This window comes from Mustelus asterias, chromosome 16 (genome assembly GCF_964213995.1).
Source record: "Mustelus asterias chromosome 16, sMusAst1.hap1.1, whole genome shotgun sequence".
NCBI lineage: Eukaryota > Metazoa > Chordata > Chondrichthyes > Carcharhiniformes > Triakidae > Mustelus > Mustelus asterias.
The window spans coordinates 22,999,192-23,013,393 of record NC_135816.1 but is presented as its reverse complement, the minus strand read 5'-3'; the positions used below and the strand labels follow the sequence as shown (position 1 = coordinate 23,013,393).

The 14,202-nt window shown below is 46.6% G+C and overlaps 1 protein-coding gene across 3 annotated transcripts in view; it reads right to left on the bottom strand.

Moving 5' to 3' along the window:
- Window positions 1-14,202, bottom strand: part of LOC144505046 (teneurin-2-like) — a 2,673,959-nt gene that overhangs the window by 165,305 nt on the left and 2,494,452 nt on the right. For all 3 annotated transcript variants that reach the window (XM_078230751.1, XM_078230754.1, XM_078230752.1), the window contains one exon: window positions 6,876-6,992. In XM_078230751.1, coding sequence (XP_078086877.1) covers window positions 6,876-6,992 — 117 coding nt within the window. The remainder of the gene's footprint in view (window positions 1-6,875; window positions 6,993-14,202) is intronic.

Sequence of the window (14,202 nt, the reverse complement as noted above, 5' to 3'; positions counted from 1 at the left end):
CATCCAGCCTCATAATGACTAATGGTGTCGAGGTCCTCATCGATGACGATGGACGAACAACAACAACCAGGCCATGAAAATGTTAACTCTCCAACCAATGCTGCCTGACCTACTGAGTGTTTCCAGCATTTTGTATTTCAGATTTCCAGCATCTGCAGTATTTTGCATTTGACTTTGCAGAGAGCTTGTCTTGCTGCTAATGGCTTTGCTTAAAGATAAATCCTCTGCAGCTTGTGCTGAAGATGGTGCTGGAGCAAGGCGGCTTCTTGTGAGCTGACCCCAGCATATCCTCTAATTCCAACTTTTACTCCCGCTCTACGCTCTTAAAATTGAACTCCAACTCTTCTGAACTTTCTAATAATGCTCACTCCATCTGTAACTGCAACACTACATTCTGCACCGCAAGAAGCTACAAAGGGCCGTGAATGAAGCTCAGTCCATCACGCAAACCGACCTCCCATCCATTGACTCTGTCTACACTTCTCACTGCCTCAGAAAAGCAGCCAGCAGAATCAAAAACCCCAGAGACCCCGGACATTCTCTCTTCCACCTTCTTCCGTCGGGAAAAAGATACAAAAGTCTGAAATCACATGCCAACTGACTCAATAATAGCTTCTTCCCTGCTGCCATCAGACTTTTGAATGGACCTACCTCATATTAAGCTTATCTTTCTCTACAGCCTAGCTATTACTGTAACATTACATTCTGCACCCTATCCTTTCCTTCTCCCCTATGTACTCTATGAATTGTCTTTGTTTTGTCTGTATAGCGCGCAAGAAACAATACTTTTCGCTGAATCCCAATACATGTGACGATGATAAATCAAATCAAATCAAATTCCTCAACATGCAATCTTAATGAGCTTTCTTCAGTGAGAGCAGAGGTCGCCGGGGAAAGAGGTATGCAACCAAAGATACTTCCAGGATAACACAAGTTGCTTGAATGTGGGCCAGCGCCATCAGTTCCTGATGGGCAAGCTTGCGTGCAGTCCGTGCCAATCCCAAATAAAAACTGCAGGATTTGTTAAGAGCAGCAGGCAGAAAGACCCAGAATTTTTATCGAGTCCTCTTGGCTGCTGCTCTCAACAATCGATACCCTCTGGGGCTGCCACCAGCTGCAGAAGACCTGCAGTCAGTTGCCGCGGGCACCGGAGCAGGTCACGTGCAATAGTGAAGCAGCTACTGCTGTGTCGACAGCTGTCAGTGACAGTCATTAGCCAACTTCTCTACCAGCCCAAGGTCAAACCTCACCACTGCCCTCAGCGCTCGCCTCCAGGAGAGCCCTCAGCTGAATCGACCCTGGCAGCTCCCTGTATGACCCCGTGACATTGCCAATCAACTTTCAGGAACACACTCGAATGAACAAAGAAACAGTTGACTTGTTGTTTCATTTTCATAGAATCATACAGTGCAGAAGGAGACCATTTGGCCCATCGTGCCTCTGCTAGCTCGATGAAAGAGCTAGCTATTAGTCACACTCCCCTGCTTCTTCCTTTTGGCCTTGGAGTTGTTTGCCTGTTCAAGTATTTATCCAATTCCCTTTTGGACATTATGCTTCAATCTGCTTCCAGCACCCTTTCGGACAAAGGATTCCAGATCATAGCAACATTTCTCTCTTTCCCCCTTCTGCTTCTTTTGCAAATGATCTTAAATCAGTGCCCTCTGGTTGTCTCCTACCGAGAGGTTTCTTTTTAGTACTCATCTCATTCATTTATACACTTCTGAAACTAATATCTTATTTCCCTCCATGCATGGTTATCCTCACCTTTTAAGAATGACTGACTCCTTAGCTATAAACTCATTGACAGATCAGTTATTCTTCATATGGAGAGGAGGAAGTCATTTTGAAGGTTGCTCAGAAGTAAAGAATTAAAGAAATCAATGAACAATTTGCACAGGAAAATGAATCAGCGAGCAAGCCAGCTGTAACTTCATTCATCTCCATGTGTGGGCTGCCATAGGGAGTCCAACTGGTTGCAGCCCTCAGGAGATCAGTAGTGTTTTAAACGAACATCTGAGCCAAGGGATGTTGTGAACAATCGAGAAACTACAAAGGGTTGTGAACGTAGCCCAGTCCAACACACAAACCAGCCTCCCATCCATTGTTTCCATCTACACTTCCCGCTGCCTCGGAAAAGCAGTCAGCATAATCAAGGACCCCACCCACCCCGGATATACTCTGTTCCATCTTCTTCCATCAGGAAAAAGATACAAAGGTTTCATCGTGTACCAACTGACTCAAGAACAGCTTCTTCCCTGCTGCCATCAGGCTTTTGAATGGACCTACCTCGCACTAAATTGATCTTTCTCTACACCCTAGCTATGACTGTAACATTACATTCTGCACTCTCTCCTTTCCTTCCCTGTGTACAGTACGCTTTGTCTGTATAGCGCGCAAGAAACAATGCCTTTCATTGCATACGAATACATGTGACAATAATAAATCAAATCAAATAAAATCTGGTGGCAGGATTGAGCTGAGGCCTAAAGTAATTGGGACAAAATCAACACAAACTTGCGTATATTAAGGGTCATTCATGTGGCAAAACCTCCCAAAGTGCTTCACAGCAGTGCAGTCTGACTAGAATTGGCATCCAGTTAAAGAAGGAGACATTAGGACACGTGGATTTCGGGGATGGCGGGACTGATGTATGAGGAGAGATTGACTAGGGTAGGATCGTTTTTGCTGGAGTTCAGACGAATGAGGGGGGGGATCTCATGGAGACTTATAAAATTCTAACAGGACGAGATAGGGTAGATGCAGGGAGAATGTTCCCAATGGTGGGGGAGTCCAGAACCAGGGGTCACAGTTTGAGGATTCAGGGTAAACCACTTACGACGGAGATGAGGAGACATTTCTTCACCCAAAGGGTGGTGAGCCTGTGGAATTCATTATCACAGGAGGTATTTGATGCCAAAACATTGAATGTATTCAAGAGGTGGCTGGATAAAGAACTTGGGTGAATGGGATCAAAGGTTATGGGGAGAAAGCAGGATTAGGCTATTGAGCCCTGATCATGATGAATGGCGGAGCAGGCTCAAAGGCCAAATGGCCTCCTCCTGCTCCAATCTTCTATGTTTCTATGGATGCTGATTATAACGGGTGTTTTAAAAGAGGGGAGAGAGGCAGAGAAGTGTTGGGAGGGAATTCCAGAGCTTTTGGATAAGACAGTTGAATGAATGGCTGCTGATGGTGGAAATTGGACAAGGGACCAGAGCTAGAAGAAGGCAGAGCTCTCTGAGGGCTGTCCAGGCTGGAGGACGGCACAGAGGCAAGGGAGAATGTGGTCCTGGAGAGAGAGAGTTGAGCATGAGAAGGAGAAATTTATAACTGGTGGTGTTGCTGGACTGAGGTAGGTCAACGAGCACACAGGTAATCGGTGAAGGGGACTTAGCTTGAGTTACGACAAGGTCAGCAGATTTCTGGATGAGCTTCAATTTATGCAGAGTGATGGATGGATAGCTGGCCAGGAGAACATTGAAATAATCAAATCTGGAAGTGACAATAGTATGGATGAACAATTTCAGCAGTAAATGGGCAGAAATGGGGCTGGAGGTGGGGCTTCGATATGAACTGTACGCAATTAAATGAAGGACAAATTCCACTGGGACAGATTTCTACAGAATTGGAAAGGCTCTTTCGACCTTTAAAAAAGTTGGGTGGGATCCGAATGTGTAAGTCCGCTCCCATTTTCAACAGACTCAAATTTTGCCAACACAGGGAATAGTGCAAATCACACAGGAGAGAAACCTGATCTCTGAAGGATCTCATTTCAACTTTGTGCTGAGTTCAAACTGACCCCATTATCGTAGTTGCAATGGTCTTAGCCTGCAGTGCAGCATTACAAACTGACGGAATAGTCCTAAGTGCTTTTGAAGAGCTGATGAGGTCTGTTTAAATATCATGATCTGAAATTATTAAATTCATTAAATTACCCCCTTTCTCATTAAACGTGAAAATAATAGGCTGAAGCTCTCAGTGAAAGTTAGAAAAAAAAACCTCTGCTGGACTGATTTGATTGACAAGCCATCTTGTATGGATTAGAAGAATAACAGTAGCATCTTCTAATGCAGTATAAATAGAGTACACTCTTGATATCTCCCCAAAAGTTGTAGCTTTTGAAACTCAGCCAAGCATTCACAATAACATATTATAGTGTTATTATGAATACTTGGCTGAGTTTCAAAAGCTACAACGATCTCAGCAAGGGTTCTGAGTTCATTGTTTAATTGACAGTTTCAAGAGAATATTAATGTCTTTTGCTTTTATATTAGCTGTTTTTGACGGAACTGAAAAGAAGTTTATTTGCTTTTAGAAGATTTTAACCACTTGAGGAGAATGGGTTTCTCGAACTTTTTTTTTCACTATCATGGATAGACGTGAGAGCTGTATTAGATTGTTAGAAGATTTATTTTCATCTCCAGATGGTTCTTGAGGTCTACCCATGGTGGATACTGGTTGACTTTCAATGAAAGCGGCATGCGGGTTTGGGCGGCAGTCGAGGTAGGTTGGGGGGACAAAATGGCATAGAAGTGGCATGGTATGAGGGGCGAGGGCAAGAGGGCCAAACAGCTTCTGAAAACCACGGTGAAAATGACAATGTCCCCAATGACTGAGGCAGGCCTTCTACCTAGTTGGCTCTGCTCCCGTGGCAGCCTAGGATCTGCTTCCAGAGTTGCCAGGCCCGACTCCATCCCTCACTTGGTATGGTCCAGTGGAGCCCTTTAACCCGAGGCGGGTCTGCCGAGTCGGGAAAATCCCCGACTCAAGATACCCGACTCAGTTGGGAAAATCTAGCTCAGAGTCTCAGCTGTCAACTCTGAGGTACAAAACCTCCTTCCAATGCTGTCCTCCATGTAAAAAGTGCAGTGTCAGCGAAACCAAAGGTGCACCATGAGTGGCCAAGTCTTGCTGGGGAGGCTGAATAGAATTTTTTAGCCACAAAATCCACCAAGGCAAAGAATAATATTAAATTTCACTTTCTAGACACTGTTTCTACTTGAATCTTAGTTTCCTGAGACGATTTCCCTAACAAGAGGATACCTGAAAAGGCCTAAGTCTCGGGATCGGCTAACTTGCCCAACCAGCAGCTGGGGAGGAAACAACACTTAGCCAAAAGAAGAAAGCCGATGTAAAATAAGACTCTGGGAGCAGCCGGAGAGGAAGGGTTAAACGCAGCATGAGGCTGAACAGGATTCCCTGATTTTCTACAACCAAAAACATTTAATTAAGCCTGTTCTTGTGTGGAGTATAAAATGTTAGAACAGATCGCAGATAATTATATGTTTAATGGAACACAATTTCCGCTCTTTCCTGGCTACACAATCGCCAGCTGCACAAGTAACTGCTTTATTAGAATTTTAACAGAAATATTTAGAACAATTAAAACAAATACATGAATAAATAAGAGGTTGCTGACAATGGAGAGCTGCGATGTTTTCAGGCCTGAGCCACAAAATCCTCATTTATTTGTTTTATGTTTTAATTTGTGTTAAGAGGGGGTTGGAGTGGAGGGGGGTGGGGGGGGTGGGGGGGGGGGTGGTGGGGGGAGCCCAACACCAATATGCAGTGAAGCGAAGGTTTGGATGATAGCTTTGGCACCGATGGTACAGTTCTGATGTGACTAGAAACATAGAAACCAGAAGCAGGAGTCGGCCATTCAGCCCATCGAGCCTGCTCCGCCATTTATTATGATCATGGATGATCAAATTCAATATCCTGATCCCCCCCCCTCCCCTTCCCCTCCATATCCCTTGATCCCTTTAACACCAAGAGCTATATCTAATTTCTTCTTGAAAATCACACATTTTGGCCTCAACTACTTACTGTGGTAGTGAATTCCACAGATTCACCCCTCTCTGGGTGAAGAAATTCCTCCTCACCTCAGTTCTAAAAGGTTTACCCCTTATCCTCAAACTATGGCCCCGAGCGCTGGACTCCCCCCACCACTGGGTCCATTAATTCCGAATTGACCCTGTCCATCCCTATTAGAACTTTATAAGTTTTTCTGAGATCCCCTCTCAACTATCTAAAGTCCAACGAATATAGTCCTAACCGACTTAATCTCTCCTCATTTGACAGATCTGCCATCCCAGGGATCAGCCTGGTAAACCTTTGCTATACTCCCTCCATAGCAAGGACATCTTTCCTCAGGTAAGGACACCCAAACTGCGCACAATACTCCAGGTGTGACCTCACCAACGCTCTATGCAATTGCAGTAAAGTATCTTTCGGACGAACGCTGTTCCTTTCCATCGAGAAGCACCCAGGCTTGCCTTCCAGTGCAAAAGTAGCAGTGTTGTCCTCTTCACGTTCTTGGGTGCTGGAAAGAAAAGCTACTGCTTTTCTGTCGCACTGGATGCACAATCCATATGTACTCTCCTCACTCTTCCATTTTATCATTGATCACTGCACTTGCAACCAGTAGAAATATTACCAACGTATGAACGAAAAAAAGGCTGGGTCGTAGGGAAGCACCAGCCTGAGCTGAAGAAAGAGAGTGGGCCACGGAGCAAACAAAAAAAGCACCATATTCAAAAATCAGCAAGCGGCCACCAAATCCAGCTGCGCCTGACACACAACAGCAGGTACTGGCAGCAAGGCCTTCACTGCAATTCCATCAATTCATGCCTCCAGTTGGAGCATGGCTAAGGTAGAGAGTGGAGTGGGTTTGCGTGTGTGTGTGTGAAGTGGGAATGGGGTGGTGGATCTGTGTACCCAAAAGAGGGAAAGCGGCTGGGTGGGGCGGGGGGGGGGTGCAGTCAAGGGTAAGGTGATATTACTTTCCTAAAGGGAAATAATCATTTTTCAAAGCTGCGTGTAGGAATTGAGGCATTGCACAGTCACAGTACAACACAGCAAAGATATATTATTACCTCTGCCACCAGATGGTGCTATTGTTACATCATTCGGGCCTCCTGTTCTGACTCCATTTTTAAACATCTGTCCTTCTGCCGGTTGAAGCTGCCAGTTCAGACCAAGGAGGTGCATTGCTTAAGTAGGGAAGGGAGGGAAAAATATTAAAAGTGCTCATTAATAGTTAGGTGGTGCTTAAAATATATACCTAATATAGAATCACCGTGCTATTTCAGTAGATTATCAGTCAATAAACTTGGTGTGAAAGCCCGCTTCCTACCCTTGCATTTTGTAACCCTGTTTCTTGCTCACACAGCCTTGGCTTGGGGCGGCGGAAGATTGGAATTGGGAGCTAAAACTGGGATGCGCACTGGGGACCTGGTCTCGAAGCTTGCACGTCGAAAATGTGGCTGGTCACAGAAAAAGTCATAGAATCCCCACAGTGCAGAATCATGGAGTCCTACAGTGTAGAAAGAGGCCATTCGGCCCATCGAGTCTGCACCAACCACAATCCCACCCAGGCCCTATCCCCATATCCCTACATATTTACCCACTAATCCCTCTAACCTTTGCATCCTGGGGCAATTTAGAATGGCCAATCAACCTAGCCCGCACATCTTTGGACCGTGGGAGGAAACCGGAGCACCCGGAGGAAACCCACGCAGACACAGGGAGAATGTGCAACCTCCACACAGACAGTGACCCGAGCCGGGATTCGAACCCAGGTCCCTGGAGCTGAGAAGCAGCAGTGCTAACTACTGTGCGGCCAGAAGTGGGCCATTTGGCCCATCGAGTCCGCAGCGACTCTCCAACAGAGCATCTTACCCAGGCCCACCTCCCAGCCCTATAACCCCACCAATCCCCGAAACATCTTGGAACACTAAGCATTAATTTATCATGGCCAATCCACCTAACCTGCGCATCTTTGAATTGTGGGAAGAAACTGGAGCACCCGAAGGAAACCCACGCAGACACAGGGAGAACATGCAAATGCCACACAGTCACCCGAGGCCAGAATTGAACCCGGGTCCCTGGCACTGTGAGGCAGCAGTACTAACCATTGTGCCACCGTGGAACCCATATTTCACCCTTCGTCAGCAGAAGTGGAAGCCTTAAGATTTTCATCACTGGTTGATAGCTGCAACTGTTACCAGCCACTACACCCAAGCAAGACACTACAGGTCATGGGGTTGAGCAGGAGTCAATGGATTAGCCTTAGGCTTCCATGTGAGACCTAAGACTCGGTCCGGGACATTGCAACAAATGCAGGAATCAGCCAAAGGTGCGATTCAGGACAAGGCAGCGACTGTATAAGAGGTTGGACTTTTGTTTATGCTTTGTTTAAAAGCGAGAGGCAACCTGAGGTGCTGGGTAAAATAATGGATTCTGATTGTGACAGATATGGCAAGCAGACTGAAGCACGATACACATCCTTGATTTTAATTGCTCCACCCTTAGCAACTGGTCCGATGGCTGCCTCGGCCCTAAGCTCTGGAATTCCCTTCCTAAACTCCCTCTTTCTTTAAGGCACACACTTGAGACCTATCTCTTTGACCCAGTGTCTCCCTATGTGGCCAAGTGGCAAATTTTCTACGATAATGGTCCTGTGACATTTTATTGCATTGCTATTTAAATGCAAGTTGTTTTTGTTGTGGTGAGAATTGGTCTGTAATATAGTGTGAAGCAAATACGTGGCATTTTTTGAGGAACTGCAATGTTGGTGAATGGGTAAAGCGGGCATGCGGGTGAGGCTGCACTGAGATTCAAGTGTCGGTGCTTGACGTCACCAATCAGACTCCGACATTATTTCCAACTGAGCAAATTAGCACCTTGGTTGCAGCTTCAGGACGGAAATCCACCACGAAGGACCCAACAGGCTGGAAGAGGGCTGTCAGGGTAATTTAAATATAAAATATCCTTCTGGGCTCCACAACTTTAGGGCCTTCCCTGGCCCAGGCGTCCCTTCTTCTCTGCCCCCTCCCCCATCACTGTCACCGTGATTATCTTCCAAATCTGTGCCCACCCCGACCCCCTGACCCCCTCCCTCGACCCAGACAAATGAGAGTTCCTGGGAACAGCCCCCTGCTGAGTTTGTCTCACTCACTCCACCCACTGGCCTCGCTGTCCACACAGAGTGTCTCTGCTCCTCCCCACAATGCAGCACCATTGTCGACACAATGGCTGCAGAATTCCAGCCAGAGTTTTCCCACTGTTTGGGCGCTATTGATAGCCTTAGATGTCCAAAATGGCATCTGGGGCACGCAGACCGGTCGGGTGCAAGACGCCACCTTGGTGCCAAACACTTGGAGAGTAGGCAGACCAGAACATCAGTCAGTCTGTAATGTTAATTCAACATCATTTTGGAACTTAATGCTTCAGTTAACTTTGTTTCTTACTCACGCACAGTTAAGCATGTGTTCAGCAGCAGGTGGGACACCCCACCCATTAAAGGGATCATCAGCTACTTTCAAGTCAGTTGGCTGTCACTGCTGTTGGGTAAGGGTTTGGGGCTTTCTAGAGTCTTTTTAAAATTTGCTGAAGTCAGAGGAGAGGGCAGGCTTTGTCTGAAGGGCTTTGTCCTGACTTTGAGGCTGGAATTTTACAGGGTGGTGGTGGCCACACCTCAGGGATTTCCCATCCCTTTCAGGAACAACAAACTCTCAAGAGCTGCCAGCCAATTGGAGGGTCGGCTGCTCTTCAGTCTCAACAGCACCGCAGACAGCGGTGGCCATTGCTGGGACTGCACCCAGTCAGGATCAGCAACGTGAAAACTTCCCCGGGATCAAGGTCAGTGGGGATGGGGAGTCCTGCGGTTAAACCTCTGACAGCCAGCTGGTGTCGGAGGAGACTGGTAGCCAAATGCAATTTTAGGTTTAGTCATAAAGTGAGATATTATGAATGTGAATACCCCAGCTCTCCAAGCCACCAATATGTCAATAAGTACCTCTTTATACTCTTATATAAAATCGATTCAACATATGGATAAATATAAGCGGGTGGCAGTTCCTGGTGGGGCGTAGAAACAGAAATCAAAGGAAATTTAGTGAACTAAAACCCAACTTTTACAGATGCACCATAGAAAGCATTCTTTCTGGTTGTATCACAGCTTGGTATGGTTCCTGCTCTGCCCAAGACCGCAAGAAACCACAAAGGGTCGTGGACAAAGCCCAGTCCATCACGCAAATCAGCCTCCCATCCATTGACTCTGTCTACACTTCCCGCTGCCTCGGAAAAGCAGCCGGCATAATCAAGGACCCGATGCACTCCGGAAATTCTCTCTTCCACCTTCTTCCGTCGGAAAAAAGATACAAAAGTCTGAGGTCACGTGTCAACTGACTCAAGAACAGCTTCTTCCCTGCTGCCATCAGACTTTTGAATGGTTCTACCTTATATTAAGCTATGACTGTAACACTACATTCTGCACCCTCTCCTTTCCTTCTCTATGTACAGTATGTTTTGTCTGTATAGAGCGCAAGAAGCAATACTTTTCACTGTATACTAATACGTGACAATAATAAATCAAATCAAAGCAAATCAAAATAGTTCTTTATATGTTGTACAAGGATTTATCCAATGAATGTCCCCCATTTGTACACATTTAAACTTAATTGATACAATTAACAGGACCAGTCAGACTGTAAGAGGAGAGAGGAGGGGGAGGGGAAGTGGGGTGGTTAGCGATGGTGGGGGTACCTTTCTGTGAGGCCACACATTGCTTGATCAGGCTTGCCCTCCCTGCCAAGCCTGTGGAGAGGCCACCAGTTTTTCTGTCTCCCCACTTGGCAGAGTGGTGCAAACAAGAGGCCCTTAAGTGCCCATTAATTGATCTTTTAGGGATAGTTGGTCTTTGAATGAGAGGGCCAACTGCCATCTTCTCTCCTGCTGATAAAATGCCCAAGGTTCATGCACAACCGACCGCTCCCAGACATGGGTGCAGTGGTAGGCATTCCCCTTGGGATGGCTGCATGACTGGGAGAAGGAACAGAGGCAAAACAAAACAGGACAAGCTGCTAGAGGAGGGAGGAGGCAGATGAGAGAAGAAGCCCTATCCATCCAGGATGTTCCAGAAGCAATTCATCCATCTGAACCTCTGTAAGGAAAAGCGCTGACTGAAATCTGACACCTGCCAACGCCACAACTGCAATTTCAGGTTGGGGATGACATTGGGTTTTGGCTGTGAAGGTGGCTGTGGCCATGAACATCGGGCTCCTTCCAGACTGGAGTGAGAGATATTTTTACCATCTCGCAGCTTGTGACCGTTGTTGCACAAGGGAGGCCAATAATACTATCTGTTCAAAGAGAGCGAGCTTCATTTTCATTCACACTTGCCAGAGGGTGGCAGGTAGCATGCGGCTTTGTGAAGATTGCAGGTTTCCTTTGCAGACACCCAATGTTAATTCATAGATGCGCCCCAACTGAAAGGGATTCCCCTTCCTGAATGTCCTGCTGATGTACGGCAGCAAACCTGGCAGAACAATGCCCAATATCGTGGCAGGAGCCATGATGCCTTTGTTCTGTGATGATCCACTTTGCCAGCTGCGTTTGAGCCACCAAGCATTCTTTCTGGTTGTATCACAGCTTGGTGTGGCCCCTGCTCTGAGCAAGACTGCAGGGAAGTACAAAGGGTTGTGAACGTAGCCCAGTCTATCACGCAAACCAACCACCCATCCATCTACACTTCTCACTGCCTCGGAGAAGCAGCCAGCATAACCAAGGACCCCATGAACACCGGACATATTCTCTTCCACCTTCTTCCAGCGGGAAAAAGATACAAAAGTCTGTGGTCACGTGCCAACCGACTCAAGAACAGCTTCTTCCTTGCTGCCATCAGACGTTTAAATGGTCTATCACAAATTAAGCTGATCTTCCTCTTCACCCTATCTGTAACTACAACACTATATTCTGGATCCTCTCCTTTCCTTCTCCCCTGTGTACTCTATGAACAGTATGGTTTGTCTGTAGAGCGCGCAAGAAACAATACTTTTCACTGTATCCCAATACATGAGCCAATCATAAATCAAATTAAATCAAATCCTGTCAAGTCCAGTCAAAATTTTATATGTTTCAATAAGATCACCTCTCATTCTTCTAAACTTTAATGGATACAGGTCCAATCTGTCCATTTTTAGTCATAAGAAAATCCTTCTCCTAGGAATCAGATAAGTGAACCTTCTCTGACCTGCTTTGAACATAAATATATCTTTTCTTAAGTAGGGAGACCAAAACTGTACTGAATGCTCCAGGTGTGGTCTCACCAATGCGCTGTACAACTGCAGCAAAGCCTCCCTACTTTTATAATCCATTCCCCTTGCAATAAATGACTGCCTTGCAGGATGATTGTGAGACAATCTGTTCATATGTGGTGGCACTGTGGCACTGTGGTGGGGCGGCACGGTGGCACAGTGGCCAGCACTGCTGCCTCACAGCGCCAGGGACCCAGGTTCAATTCCGGCCTCGGGTCACTGTCGTGTGGAGTTTGCACATTCTTCCTCTATCTGCGTGGGTGTCCTCCGGGTGCTCCGGTTTCCTCCCATAGTCCAAAGATGTGCGGGTTAGGTTGATTGGCCATGTTAAATTGACCCTAGTGTCAGGGGATCAGCAGGGTAAATATGTGGGGTTACGGGAATAGGGCCTGGGTGGGATTGTGGTCGATGCAGAGTTAATGTCCTCCTTCTGCACTGTAGGGATTCTATGATTCATAGAAAGGGAGGAACCTTCGACTGTACCAGCTGGGCATGGATAGTAGCAATCTTGCTTGGCCAGCTGATCGGCAATCACAATGGCAGACTGGCAGCAGTTGGAGGGAGATTGCTGTCATCCTGATAGAAGATGACAGGTTCATGTTCAATGGAGACACTGCCCCTCGTCTTGGCCTCCTCTGTTGTGCCATTCTGCTGTCTTTCCCAGTGTCCCAAGCAGTCGCAGGATGACTTTTAGCTTCTCACCTCCCCTTTATGTGGAAGTGATACTGGTTAGCTTTAACTGGTGTGAATCTCTCACAATTTTGCTCCCCTGCTGATGTTCCATGGTGTGGTTAGCGCTGCCTGCGTGCTTCAATCATGTTAACACGCAAGCTGCATGAAGTTGGCGTGCAGCATTCTGCCCACTTTGGAAGTTATAGTCATGGGTTAATCACACAAACTGATCTATGTATCACGGGCTCTGTCGAATTGACCTTCCAGCATCTCTTCTCTTCTCATAGAATCATACAGCCCAGAAGAGGCCCTTCGGCCCATCGAGTATTCACTGATATATTAGAAATACCTGAACTCCCATTTAATCCAATCTGCCAGCACTTGGCCCATAGCCCTGAATGTTATGATGTGCCAAGTGCTCATCCAGGTGCTTTTTAAAGGATGTGAGGCATCCCGCCTCTACCACCCTCCCAGGCAGCGCATTCCAGATCATCACCACCTTCTGGGTAAAAAGCTTTTTCCTCCTATCCCCCCTAAACCTCCTACCTCTCACCTTGAACCTATTTCCCCCATGACTGACCCTTCAGCTGAGGGGAACAGCTCCTTGTCCACTCTGTTCACATCTCTCATAATCTTGCACACCCCAACCAGGTCGCCCCTCAGTCTTCTCTGCTCCAACGAAAACAACCCAAACCTATGCAACCGCTCTTCATAACTTAAATGTTCCATTCCAGGAGGCATCCTGATGAATCTCCTTTGCATTCCCTCCAGTGCAATCACATCCTTCCGATAATGTGGCGACCAGAACTGCACACAGTACTCTAGCTGTGGCCTCACCAAAGTTCTGTACAACTCCAACATGACTTCCCTGCTGTTGTAATCTATATCTCGATTCATAAAGGCAAGTGCTCCATATGCTATTTTTACCACCCTACTAACATGCCTTTCTGCTTTCAGAGATAGAACATAGAACAGTACAGCACAGAACAGGCCCTTCAGCCCACAATGTTGTGCCGAGCTTTGTCTGAAACCCAGATCAAGCTATTTCCTCCCTATCATCCCGAAGTACTCCATGTGCCTATCCAATAGCTTCTTAAATGTTCCTAAAGTTTCTGACTCCACTATCACTGCAGGCAGTCCATTCCATACCCCAACCACTCTCTGAGTAAAAAACCTACCTCGGACATCCTTCCTATATCTCCCACCATGAACCCTATAGTTATGCCCCCTAGTTACCGCTCCATTCAACTGAGGATCTGTGGACAAACACGCCAAGGTCCCTTTGTTCATTAAGTACTTTGTTGTCAAATTACTCCTTCCAAAGTGTATCACTTCATGCTTTTCAGGGTTAAATTCCATCTGCCACTTATCTGCCCATTTGCCCATTCCGTCTATATCTTCTTGTAGCCCAAGACACTTCTCCTTATAAACA